Source organism: Hyperoodon ampullatus, assembly GCF_949752795.1.
Source record: "Hyperoodon ampullatus genome assembly, chromosome: 17".
NCBI classification, from domain to species: domain Eukaryota; kingdom Metazoa; phylum Chordata; class Mammalia; order Artiodactyla; family Ziphiidae; genus Hyperoodon; species Hyperoodon ampullatus.
Genome location: NC_136930.1, coordinates 42,157,515 through 42,171,701, shown reverse-complemented (window position 1 = coordinate 42,171,701; position 14,187 = coordinate 42,157,515). Strand labels below are relative to the sequence as shown.

The 14,187-nt window shown below is 33.3% G+C and overlaps 1 protein-coding gene across 5 annotated transcripts in view; it reads right to left on the bottom strand.

Annotated features, from left to right (window-relative positions):
- The window catches only part of VPS13B (vacuolar protein sorting 13 homolog B), a gene marked incomplete at both ends in the record, with an annotated part of 778,321 nt that overhangs the window by 666,057 nt on the left and 98,077 nt on the right, over positions 1–14,187 (bottom strand). For all 5 annotated transcript variants that reach the window (XM_079722541.1, XM_079722545.1, XM_079722542.1 and 2 more), the window contains 3 exons: positions 1,749–1,873; positions 9,441–9,635; positions 12,430–12,599. In XM_079722541.1, the coding sequence (XP_079578667.1) occupies positions 1,749–1,873; positions 9,441–9,635; positions 12,430–12,599 (490 nt within the window). The remainder of the gene's footprint in view (positions 1–1,748; positions 1,874–9,440; positions 9,636–12,429; positions 12,600–14,187) is intronic.

Genomic DNA, 14,187 nt, shown 5'->3' with positions numbered 1-14,187 from the left:
CTGATTACTTTCAATTTAGAGTTGCTAAGAATAATTATAGTTTACTTTGTATTTGCTAAGGAAAACAATTTAAAGAAACTATTTCAAAACAACATACTTCTGTAAAGCATAACAAAAATACCACTGAAATAATGTAGAAGTGGTCTTAACTACAAAAAAAGCAAATCACATCCAAATAAATATTAGCATTCTGTGATCTCATGCTTTTAGTATTTAATTGGAATATTTTCATTTAGATGTCAGCAGATATATTTTAAACCAAATTTGGCAATATTTAGAGTAAGCCTTACACATCCTTGACATAAGCCTTACCTATTTAAATATTCAACTTTTTTCATATAAAGGCTATAATTCACTTCGGAAATTTTGGCTGTTTTATTTTTAAAAAGAACTTAAGTGTTTCCCACGGTGAACTGCATTGTATCTAATAAACTTTTAGGTCATGAGTGATAAATAAATCAGCAGATACAAATACCTATTAAAGTTGATATCGACTTACCAACTGGGACATATCCCATGGTATTTTGTAATAGATCAGAATATAATACTTGGCTCAAATGCAACATGTAAACAACAATAAAAAGTTGAAAAGTGAATCTCTATACAGCATAAGTGCCATATGAGGACTATGGATGACTAAGGACAAAATTAAACTTACCAAGAGAAATTAAGAATAAAGTAATTTAACAGTGATTTCACTTTATAGAAGAACTGGTTCCAAGACTGAATTAACTTCAAGTTCTATATTTTTTTAATTTTCTGAATCAACAGGCAAATTTCTTTGAAAATGTTAGCATTTACTTTACAAATTTCATTTTAAAAGTTATATATTATTAAAGGAACTATATTTTTAACAAATGAAGTACTTTAGATAAAGAAGTCAAATCTATTTTCTGAAAGTTATGTTGCTTTTCATAAATAACTAAGGAAAATACACCCTACAAAAATAAGCTTAATACTAATTAGGAGGAAAAAGCAAAGATGTATTCCCAATAATTGAAATGATCCAAATTTTAAAATTCAGAAATATTTCACTAGAATATAATTTCATTTATTTAAATCTTATTTCATATACTTAAACAATTATTTCTTTAATATTAAAAACACTGCTTTCAACTAAAAGAAAAAGGTATGATTAGTAACTACTGACTCTCTATAAATCTCTTTTAATTCAGGAAGAATGACGTCCAAATAAATGAAGCCAATACTAAATGAAAGTAAGGACTAAAATCAGTTTCTGCCCAAAGGCAGAGTGACTGTAAACAGACATGTCAAATATACTAAATCTATGTCATGGATATACTTTTCTCAGTGGTTAGGAACACACATGAAATTGTTACTTAGTTGAAAAATACTTTGGCCTTGATATTAATTTGCAACTTATTAAAAAATCTTTGTAACCTCTCAAAAAAGAAAAAAAAAAAAAAAAAAAGAAAGTACTTGCCCTGGAGTTCCTATACAATGTGAAAAAGCAACATTTTACTATAGCTGCAATATGGATTGATAGTTATTACCCCAACAACAGTTATCACCACCACAAATACTATAACTTAATAGATTTCAGATATTTAAAAGAGATTTTTAACGTCTCAGTAAAAAAAAGATACATGAAGTATTAACTTCACATATTTTTCTAAGGTTTTATATAAAACTAATACACTGGCATAAGACAGATATGATTGGGGTTTTTCCCCTCCTAAGATAATAAGTGAAAATTACCATAAACCATACATTAACACAATACTTACCAGCATGTGGACAGTTTCAGAAGTTTACCATAAAGAGCAGTGCTGAAAGAGGGAATAATCGGTACAGGTATGCAGTAAGATCCCCTACAATCCAAAGAGGTCAGTCCTGCCTGGAAACCAAATATCTGCAACAAAAAGAAAAGATCCAAATGTTCACAGAGACAAAGTTTTAGTAAGCACAGGATGAAATACGTCAGTTTCAATTTGCTCTACAACAGCTGCACACTAAATATGTTCTGATGTCTTTTTCCACTTCCCAAACATCAACATTTTCTTCTATTAAATCTGACATTAACTAAGTCAGAATTAAGAAATTTAAATACACAATATTTCTTTCATATCCCTGCAAGATTACTCTTCTTTTGACCAATTTTAGGTTTCACATTTTATTTCTATGCATAATTCTCATTTAGCATTTTACTGTCTGCTAAAATGCACATTTCTCTGTTAAACTGACTCATTGTGCACATCACAGATACTGTTAATAAATCACTGTTATATCATTTTATTCCTAAAAGAACATTAACTACAACAAAAACAATCTTAGAAAGTATTTTGCCTTCAACTTACGGTATGCACACACAAAAAGGATATCCAAACATATCCTAAATAATGTTACATCTTTTCCTTTTTTTGTGTGAAAATAATGGTAGGGCTGAGGTTCGTCACCTCAGGAAATTTGGTACATGGCATAAGTTACTCTTTATAAGTTTATACTTAAAACTAGCAGATCACACTCAAAAATTTTATAAGCATTCCCTGAAATTCCTGAAAACTACATTTGCCTTAATAGGAAGAATCAATGTAACATCACATTTTACATGAAACGTTGCAGAGAACTGAATATATTTCTTCTTCCATTATTTTCAATAAAGTAAATGTCTCAAACAGGGAACACTGACACACAGAGATACAAAACAAAGAGTTACTGTTCTCCAACAACATGCAAAAGCCGTTTAACCCCAACATTTATGTTTCATTATGATTTTTTATTCCTTGGGTTTATAAAGCACTAGCTTTCTTAACTCTAGGATTAATATTAGCTGCTAAATTCTACAGTGAAACATGTTTAAAATATACCTCAGTAACTAATTTCCAATGCAAAATACTTTCATTTAATGAACATAAACTAATGATCAATTTCTTAGAAAGTAATATTAAACTGCTTCCAAACGGTTTCAAAAAGCTATTCTGCTCCTACCATTCATCAAACTGACAATGTCAAATCTTTTCCTGTAAAGTCAGTTTTCAGTGAACGAAGTAACATTTTGAAAAATAGACATTAGTTAGAATTTTGTACTTTCAAAGAAAAACTGCATTTCAAAAGTCTTACCTACTTAATTACTAACAAGAAAAATGAAAGTGATATACCTATTGATTCCTATAAATCCCACTATTAACCAAGATGCAAGAAATAAAGAACTGAGAAGAAAAAGAAAAAAGCATGTTTCTAATACTTAATTGATCGGCCTTAAAAATTAACTCATTCCACATTTATATTCTTTGAAGACTTGCTCTAAGCAACACTATATGCAAAGAACTTCTGGGCACTGTACAATTTCAGCATTTCATATTTCCCTGAAAGGGTCAATATTTAAAAGTTTCTGAAATTTGCAATTATTAATATCACTTAATACAAAGCATGATTATTGAAATGATGCCCAACCTCCAAATATTTCTGGAGTATGAATCAGGGTAATACTTTATCAAACTAGATTATCTGTGTTCAACTAAGAACTCTCTCAAGCCACCTTCTAATATTCTATAAATGTCCCAACAGTATAATCACAGACACTATCATTAATGTACTCAGATGGAAACTGGGTGTTGAGGAGATCCCCTGCTGGTTGTCTGCAGAACTGCAAAGGACTTTGGGGAAGGTCCTGCATATTATTCTGTAATTTTTTTAAGCTTTTACTAAATGTACATGTTGTCCAGAGATGACTCCGGAGAACATTCAAGCAAGTATAAATTACAGTGAAATCAAAAATAATTATTTCAAAATAACCATCAAAAATAATTATTTCAAAATAACCAATTTCAACTCTCTCTTTTAAATCACAGCAGTAAGACACACAGATTTACAATACCTATATAACCGAATAACTTGTCAACAACCCTTGACCAAGATTACAAATACTCTATCTAGAAAAAGGAAAACAAGCACAGTATGAATTGAGGTTGTTTTCACCAGGATTGTTCATATATTCAGAAATAGAATAAAAATACTTATTAATAACACTGCAAACCAACAGTCTGAGGCATCAAGAATGTATGAAGCAGTAAGTGCAACTACTAACAGAAGTTTTAGCTGAAGGAAATGCCAACTTGACTAAGATGACTTACACATGACATTAAATGAAAAGTTAAATATGCAGTGCCACCTTTTAAAGAATCCAATAAGAAAACAATTTAACTAAATCACCTCATTTTATATGTGGGGAAAATGAAGTCTAAAAAGGATAAAGGACTTCTTCATAATTACCTATTGCTGGAACAGCAATATGATGTTTCATTTGATTTAGCTCATCTATTAGCACACAATTTCACTCTGCCTTGCTTCCTCCCTCTATTCCCTGCTTCCCCTCTCCAAAAAAATATGGCTGATTCGCCACTTACTCTTAAAGAAAAAACAATCTTTCTCATCACTACCTCTCCCCTCCAACCATCAGTAAAATTCCATTTCTCATCTGTCATCAGCAAAAATCTTGAAAAAGTAGGCTGGAAAATGCCACTTTTTTTTTTCATTGCCTACTCATTGCCTACTCATTCCTTAAACCCTCTAAATCTAGTTTCTATTCATGTATCCATTGAAACCAAAAAAATTCTGAAACTGATATTTATATTATTTTCTTATGTACAGAAATTAAGTATTTTCTCCTAATTTTTTTCCACCAACAATTTAAGTGAGGAAACAATAAATAATAAGAAATTTTTTTCATCACCCAGGATTTTTTAAATGAATGTCATGTTGTCACCTATACTTTTAATGAAATAAAATCCCTCAGAATCCACAAGGAACGCTTACAACTCAACAATAAAAAGACAAAATAACTTCATTTTAAAATGGGCAAAAGATTTGAATAGATATTCTCCAAAGAAGATATACAAATGGCCAAGAAGTAGATGAAAAAAAAATGCTCAACATCATTAGTCACTAGGGAAACATATATCAAAACCATAAGGAGATACCTCTTCACAACCATTAAGATGAATAAAATCAAAAAGACAGTAGTAACAAGTGTCAGTGAGGATGTGGAGAAATAAGAACCCTAATTCGCTACTAGTGGGACAGTAAAACAGTGCAAGAATCCCTTTGGAAAAAAAAGTTTGGCAGTTCCTAAAAATGTTAAAGATACAGTTACCACAGAACAGGCAGCTCCACACCTAGGTATATACCCAAGGGAAATGAAACCTGTGTTTATACAAAAACCTATACAGAAATGTTCATAACTATATTATTCGTAATAACCAAGAATTGGAATCAACACAAATGTCCACCAACCAGATAAATGGATAAACAAAATATAGTATATATCTAAACAATGTATTATTCAGTCAGAAAAAGGTAATAAAGTACTGATACATGTTACAGAATAGATGAACCTTGAAAAACATTATGCTAAGCAAAAGAAGCCGGCCACAAAAAAACCATATGTTGTATGATTCCATTTATATGAAATATCCAGAATAGGCAAATACATAGAGACAGAAAGAGATCAGTGTTTACAGGGGGTAGGAGGAGTCAATGGAGAGTAAATACTAATGGTTTCTTTTTGGGGTGATGAAAATGTTCTGGAATTAGATAGTGGTGATGGTTGCTTTAACTCTGTGAAAATACTAAAAATCACTAATTTCTATTCTTTAAAAAAGGTGAATTTATGGTATGTAAATTATTTCAATAAAATTATTTAAAAATTAAAAACCTTACAACATAACTAAAGTTTACCTGATCCATGACCCTCACACTAGTCTCACTGGCCCCCCACCAAGCCTAGATGCCCAGATTGCCCAAATCTACTTCCAGGAGTTCAGAACGTATCCCACCCTTTTGTTATACCTTTATAAACCCTTTTATATCTGTGAACAATCTTTAGCCCTATTTTGTTTCCTTAATTTACATAAATAGCATCATACTATATATACCATTATGCTTCCTGACATTTCCACCAAAAATTATGCCTCAGAGAGCTATCCATGTGGGTATTTATAGACGTCTAGCTGTACATATCTGTATATGCAAAAATTTCTCTGGGACAAGGGTCAACAAACTACAGTATACAGGTCAAACTCCAACCACTGTCTGTTTTTGTACTACCTACAAGCTAAGAATAATTTTTACGCATGTACATTTATAACTGATCTGATGACAGGGAACACTAAGTTGAAACCCCAATTAGGTGAAATGTTATCCCAAGAAAAAGAATTCCTTCCTCTCATTAGTAAAACTGTATTACAAAAAAAGAGTCCTATCTTACATTTTGAATTTTGTCAACTCAAGATTCATGGAAATTTGTTCTATTATTTACGTACCTACACAATATCCTAAATTTTGCCTCTTGGCCCACAAAGCCTGAAACACTTACTATCTGAACCTTCAGAGAAAAGTCTGCTGGCCCCTGCTATAGTATATATATTGAAAATTGGAATGGATGGGTGTAAGGTAGATATGTTTTCAAATTTATTAGATTCTGCAAAAGCACTCTCCAAAATGATACCAATTATATATCCACCAGCCATGTGTGAATGCACAATTCCTTGAAACCCCCAGGGAAAACTATTTACTACAGGTCAAAAACTCCCAAATCCAAAAAATTCAAAGGGTTTTGATTCTACTCTAACCTTCCTGATCTCTCTGAAGCATCTGCCATAGCTGATCCTTATGAGTAAAAGGCCTTAAATTTATATATTTTTCTATAGTTTACATAATGCTTTCACTAACTTATTTTTTATATATGTTTCAAACTTTAGGTGCCTTTCAATGTCTTAGCTACTTGATGCCACACTTATTCAAAAATGGGTTTAGCATTTATATACAGAGGACTTGGTAAGACATATGAAAGTTTCACCTGCATGTTTTCTTCCCTGCCAACTCTCAATTAATAAACTTCATTACATGAAGTGGGAACTATATACTATTTTGTCAAATAGTCAATACAGTCACATTTACGTACACAAAATTAAAACTTAAGCATTTATCTGAGTACTTAATTGAAAATTACTTGAGCCTAAAATGCCAAAGACACATGAGATAGACATTTAAATCCTCCACTGTAATATTTCAACACTGTAATAATGAAAATTAAACTTTGAAAACTTCCTCAAAGGTTACAGTAATCATCCCAAGTAACATGAACTGGTATAAACTTTAAAACAAATCGGTATTTTTAGTCAATTCCAAACAGTCACAAAACTAAAACTCTCTACCAAGTCCTGGAAGTTTTTAAAAAATGTACTAGGCCACTGAAGAAGCATCAGAAATGCAATGAATTTTTTTAATGTAATCAAATGGTCAAGACTAAAGACTTTATTTTTTAGAGTATTCAATATTCTTAATACCGATGAAAAGTTTTTCTACATATATTATACTATGCCCAACACCTGACTTCCTGGGACATTTAACTTATCCATTATAGCTGTAGTCAAACTAACCAAAACTTTATCTAGACTACACTGTAACTTTTACATTTCCCTGGAAATTCAAGTGAGCATTTAACATATTAACAAATAGTAGTGGTAAACAACTATTCCAATCACTTTTATGTCAGTATGAATGACAACCATATTGGTGACCAATAGGTTTGGTGACCATTTTCCTTGAGGATAGGGCATGCCTGTTTCATCTTTAATGCTGAGTGTCTGCAGTTATGGAAAGAACTCAGTATTTACCAAATGAATGAATCCCACATAAGTAGAATACCTTGGAAAGAACTGCCTAAAATTATACTTGCTTTGATAAAACAAGGCAAATATTCTTAACAATATAACCTGATATTCAAGTTGTGACAATATTAAAAAAAAATCATACACCTTGGTGTATTAATTGTGGGAGTGAATAAAAAAGCACAAGTATGTATCTAACTTTGAAAAATACCTTCTGCTACTCTCCGCATGACATAAAACACTTGTTACAGATCATTATAATAATGATCTCCAAAGAATCATACTTTCCTGTGTCCACACCCCTTTGTAACATAATACTATCAACTCCTCCATCAAGGAAGTAGAATTTCCTTCTCCATCATCTTAAAAATGGGCTTTGCATGGACATCTAGAAAAAGATGAGTTTTTCCACTCTACATGGTTTGAAAACAATCAAATTTTAATACCTTAGATTTAAATATGCCTGGAGGTGATCTAAAACTAGTATCTTTAAATTGCTTTCTTTTTACTCTACAAAGACACAGATATTGGGCTTCCCTAGTGGCGCAGTGGTTGGGAGTCCGCCTGCCGATGCAGGGGACACGGGTTCGTGCCCCGATCCGGGAAGATCCCGCATGCCATGGAGCGGCTGGGCCTGTGGGCCATGGCCGCTGAGCCTGCATGTCTGGAGCCTGTGCTCCGCTGCGGTAGAGGCCGCGACAGTGAGAGGCCTGCGTACCGCAAAAGAAAAAAAAAAAAAGGACAAATATTTAAGAACTTCAAAACATCAAACTATAAAGCATGAAACAATAAAGCCAGGAGTCTATTTTTGGAGTTCTCTAATTTTCAGTACTTTACATAAAATTTAGTGCATTTTTAGTACTTTTTTTTAACATCTTTATTAGAGTATAAGTGCTTTACAATGGTGTGTCACTTTCTGCTTTATAACAAAGTGAATCAGTTATACATATATGTCCCCATATCTCTTCCCTCTTGCATCTCCCTCCCTCCCACCCTCCCTATCCCACCCCTCTAGGTGGTCACAAAGCACCGAGCTGATCTCCCTGTGCTATGCGGCTGCTTCCCACTAGCTATCTATTTTACGTTTGGTAGTGTATGTATGTCCATGCCACTCTCTCACTTTTAGTACTTATTCTTGATTTCAACTTGACATAGCTTCCTTTAGTCCATAAAACAGAATTTAATTAGGTACATGCTATCTCTACTTAGATTATACATGTGTATTTGCTTAGCAAAAACACTTATTACTCAACATCTGAGTTTATCTATTTGTAAGTACCTACAGTGGGATGTATCACATATTTATTTTAAAAATGAGATGGAAGAGCTGAGCAAAGTCTCCAATAATTAACTTTACATAACTTGATTTAAAGTAATAAAGTTTTCCTTGGCATTGAGAAATTAACATGAATTCAATAAGAGGAAAATGACTAAAAAAAATGTATTAAGCTCGCTTTATAAAGCATTGTCTCTCACAAATATTCCCCTCAAAGAAATCATGAATCTTTTAGAACATCCTTAGTGCTCTTTCACATTGCTATATGATATATACAATCTTCAAAAATTATAATTACTATTATCTTACAGATATCAAGCTATTAACACCAAATAATTGAAGAAATCTTTAAAATAGGTACACTTTTATTTTTATATTAATTATGCTGAATAATGAATATACCTTTCATATCTTATTTAAATCTCATCTTACGGGGTACTAATTCTGTAAAATTACAACTCCAAGAAAAAGATTTATTTAATTCTCCCAAAGCCAACCAAATACTAATACACAAGAAAATTCACTTTTCATACCTTAAGGTAGCAATGTGCATAGCAATAATGAAGCAGATTATCAGAAGGCTGAGTAAGGCTGCTGACCACATGCACCAAATGTTCAGCATACATCGGCACAGAATGTTCCAGATTAATTTTGTCCACCAGTATCTGAATGGATGGCAAAGGCCGAAGAGACTGGAAGTTTGTAGTATTCATGAAATTACTTGAGTTCTAGAAAATAATAGTGTTCACTTTATATTTCAGGAGAAAGTGACTGATGTGCAATGCCCTCTACACAAGCTTCAGAGTGACACATTATGCAGTGATATCAAATCATCCTAGAAATGATGCCTTTCTATGGGACTCTCTTACCGTAACCAAATAGAAACACCTTCTACATATTTTTAGGTATATCCCAGATTTCAAAGAATGCCTATTTACTGTGAAATTATCAATGCCCTTTTAGCTAAAGCTTTTAATTTTTTCAGTCAACTAGAATACTGTCACAACGTGCCTCAGTACACTGAAGGTATTTTCTTAAGCTCAATAATTCACACACAAAAAAATCCTAGATATTTCAGAGCCTTTATCTTCTTTCCCTTTATACACATTTAGATGACTGAACGGCTAAGTGCACTACTCAAGACAATCTGAAAGATACTCACAATAAGCAAAGTTTGCAGGACAGAAAAATTTCCGATCCACATCATATCTACTAATATTAAACATGCTAAAGGCTCATAAAGTCCTAAGAATCTCGAGGTAGGCTTCATATTTTCAGCGTTACAGAATCTTTCTAAGCTTCCAAGTAAATGCAGATAAATTTCAACATGTCCGGGGTATGAACCCAATTAGCAAGCCACCCCTTCCAGCCCTTGAACTTATTCCCATACCTGTAGCTCTCAATGAGGAACAGTATGACCCTCCATCCAGAGGTGTGGGAAGAACAGCTTGATTGTTTTGTCTGTCTTTCATTATCATAATAATAGGGGAACAGTACTGGCATTTAGCAGGCATTGGCTAAAGATGGTAAAACTACATAATACTTCTCTAGTCCAAAAAGCCAATAGTGCCATTACTGAGAAACACTGTGCCTAAAAATAAGTTGAAGATACAGTTCTTCCTTTTTGACTCATTAATAATTTTTAAACCATCACGTATTGAGCAATTACTTTACTAAGGGACTTTATTTTGGATTATTGATATATAATATACAGTAAAGAACAAAATCTTAAACATAGAGTTCAACAAATTTTTATGTATGTAACCACCACACATTTTAAGCACCCTAGAAGGGTCTCCTATATCCCTTCTCAGGTAATATCAAATCCCCACCAGGGGTGGCCAATATTCTCACTTTTGTCTGTTCTTCGACTTCATTTAAACAGAATCACACAGTACATACTCATGTCTGCCTTCTTTCATTCAACATATCTCTGAGAATTATCTACTGTTCACTCTTTGAGTCAACACTTATCATTATGGAATGACTCTTTATTTCTATCAATACCTCTTGTCTTAAGCTCTACATTTTCTGATATTAAAATAGCCACTCTATCTTTCCTTTGATTAGCACTTAAATGGTGTATCTTTTTCCATCCTTTTATTTCTAGTTTGTGTTATAGTTTTCAGCTCCAGAATTTCATTTTGTTCTTTTTTTAATGGATTGAGGTCTTTTGAAATCTTCCACTTTTTTGTCTCTTTCTTGAACTTATTAACCATAGTTACTTTAAAGTTCATGCATATACTGTCATATTTTAATTCTTCTCCACTGAAATTTTCCCCAGATGATCTCTTTACCCAGCAATACAATGAACAATTATGAGTGGCTGATAGAGAGCAAATATATAAAATGAAACTGATATATCTTAATTCTCTGCCATACTTCCATAAGTTCTTTTTATTTAAAGTTAGGACAATTTTTACTTCCATAATCATCATCATGTCACCATTAAAAGAAATATAACCCCCAAAATAATAAATTAAAGATAACAGATAATACCTTATATGTATATGGCAGACTCAAAAAGCAATACATTGTATATGGACCTAAAATATTAAGCATCTAATAAGTCCTCATTAAGAAACACAGTAATAATCACTGGGTTCCTAATATGTGCAAAATGGTTTACATGCATTATCTCACTGAATATTCAAAATCATTCTAGGAGCTAGGTACTTTAGGGGAACTGCTCTATGCCAGCACCCAGACAATCTTAAAATCCATGTAGCCCACAAGGCAAGGCTAAACCACACAAGACCTAAGCCTTGGTGGAGCACCCTATGATATTATCAGAACAGGGGAAAATAGGTGGTGTTGTGCAGAACTGCTAAAAGACCATTTCTCAGTCAACTTCTCATCGTGAGAAACACTGCTATGGGGAAATATTCTCATCAGCATCCCTCATTCACGGGGCTTTCCATCTACTCTCTCAGAGTACAGCTGTAGGCTATATAACTGCTTAGCTGCAGTGTGGAACTGAATCCTTGTCAACAAGGTATCCTATCATGTGTGCTGCAGGTCATTTGGCGCTCTAGATTCAGGGTTGTCCTGAAAGGGACAAGGCAAGCCAACACCATTACTGATGTGCTTTTGCTGTCTATGTAAGTAATAAACTATCTCAATCTATCTGGGCTTGTTGCTTCTTTACTGGCTGACTCTGTCAGTCTACATGAAAAATATAATTTTCTTTTGTTTTTCAGAAAAGGAAAACAAGGCTTAGAGAAATAAAGCAGTGTCCTAAGGTGTCATAGCTTGTACATGGTCTGACGTCAAGGCAAATGCTCTTCAACATTTCTTTATAGAGCCTTAGCTTGAGGTTATTTTTTCAATCTATTTATTTATATAATATATAAAAATTATTTTCTAAGAATTAATAATCGTAGTTACATTGCTTTAACTTCATCATGGATAACTATTATATATAGACAGATATTCTACTACTTAATCAACTTCCTCTTACAATATCACAGGACCAATAAATATACATGTATGAGAAAACAAGTAGTGAATGATAAAATATACCTTTTCTCCCATAATGACAGGTAGCAAATGATCCAGCAAGTTGAATTCAGCCATGAAAATTGTGAAGGTACATTTGAGGAGAGTAATACTTGTATGTCGAGTAGGAATATATTCCTCCAAAGATGCCACTTCTTCAGGATTCAGCATTGTTTCACTTTCACCCTTAATATCTAAAATGAAATAATAAAAATTCAATGAAAATTTATTTTTAAATAATTTTCTTAATTAACGAAAAAATTAATTAGTTCTCCTAATTTTAAGGTCAAATTCTTTTCTTCAACAATGAAGCAGTTGTAAAAGTGTTGCCTTAAACAAGAATAAATTACTCTAGAAATGTATGCCTTTGCTATGTAAAAATTTGTTTTATATTTTTAAATATTTCTTAAATATTTTAAAGAAATTTTTAATCTCTGTCATTAAAAGAATAACAGCTTCTTTTCATAAAAACACCACTGAGATAATGTAAATTCAAGCCACAGACTAAGAGAAAATATTTGCCATAGACAGACACACAGATAGACGTAGGTATATGCACAAAGGATTTGTACCCACAGCATATTAAAAATTAAAAACTACCTAAAAATCAAAAATATACAAATAATTCAATGGAAAAATGGGCAAAAAAGCTTTGAACAAGCAAAAGATAATTTATCCAAATGGTCAAAAGTTATTTCAAAAGCAAGTTAACATCGTTAGGTATCAGATAACTGCAAATAATGTCACGATGTGGTAGCACTACACATCCACTGTAAAAGCTAAAATGAAAAAGACTAAGAATACTAAAAGTTGGCAAATATGTCTCAGCAAACTTTTTCTATAAATAGCCATATAGAAAATACTTTAGGGGGGACTTCCCTGGTGGCGCAGTGGTTAAGAATCCACCTGCCAATACAGGGGACATAGGTTCGAGCCCTGGTCCGGGAAGATCCCACATGCCAAGGAGCAACTAAGCCCATGCGCCACAACTGAGCCTACACTCTAGAGCCCGCGGGCCACAACTGCTGAAGCCAGTGCTCCGCAACAAGAGAAGCCACTGCAACGAGAAGCCCGCACACCACAACGAAGAGTAGCCCCTGCTCGCTGCAACTAGAGAAAGCTCACGCGCAGCAACAAAGACCCAACACAGCCAAAAATAAGTAAATAAATAATATTTTAAAAAAAGAAAAGAAAATAACTTAGGGGACTTCCCTGGTGACACAGTGGTTAAGAATCCACCTGCCAATGCAGGGGACATGAGTTCAAGCCCTGATCCAGGAAGATCCCACATGCCGTGGAGCAACTAAGCCCACGGAACACAACTACTGAACCTGCACTCTAGAGCCCGCGAGCCACAACTACTGAAGCCCGCGTGCCTAGAGCCTATGCTCCGCAAGAAAAGCCACCTCAATGAGAAGCCCGTGCACCACAACGAAGAGTAGCCCCTGCTCGCCACAACTAGAGAAAGCCCACTCACAGCAACGAAGACCCAATGCAGCCAAAAATTAATAAATTAATTTGAAAAAATAATACTTTAGGCTTTGTGGGTCATACAGTGTGTCCCAATTACTCAATTCTGCAACTAGTATAAAAGCAGTCACAGACAAAACATAACTAAATGAGCAAGACTATGTTCCAATAAAAGTTTACCTAAGAAAACTGAAAATTAATTTTCATATAGTTTTCAGGTGTCACAAAATATCAATCTTTTTTGTATTTTTTCCAACTATTTAAAATGCAAAACCCATTATCAACTCATAAGCTGTACAAAAAGAGGCAATA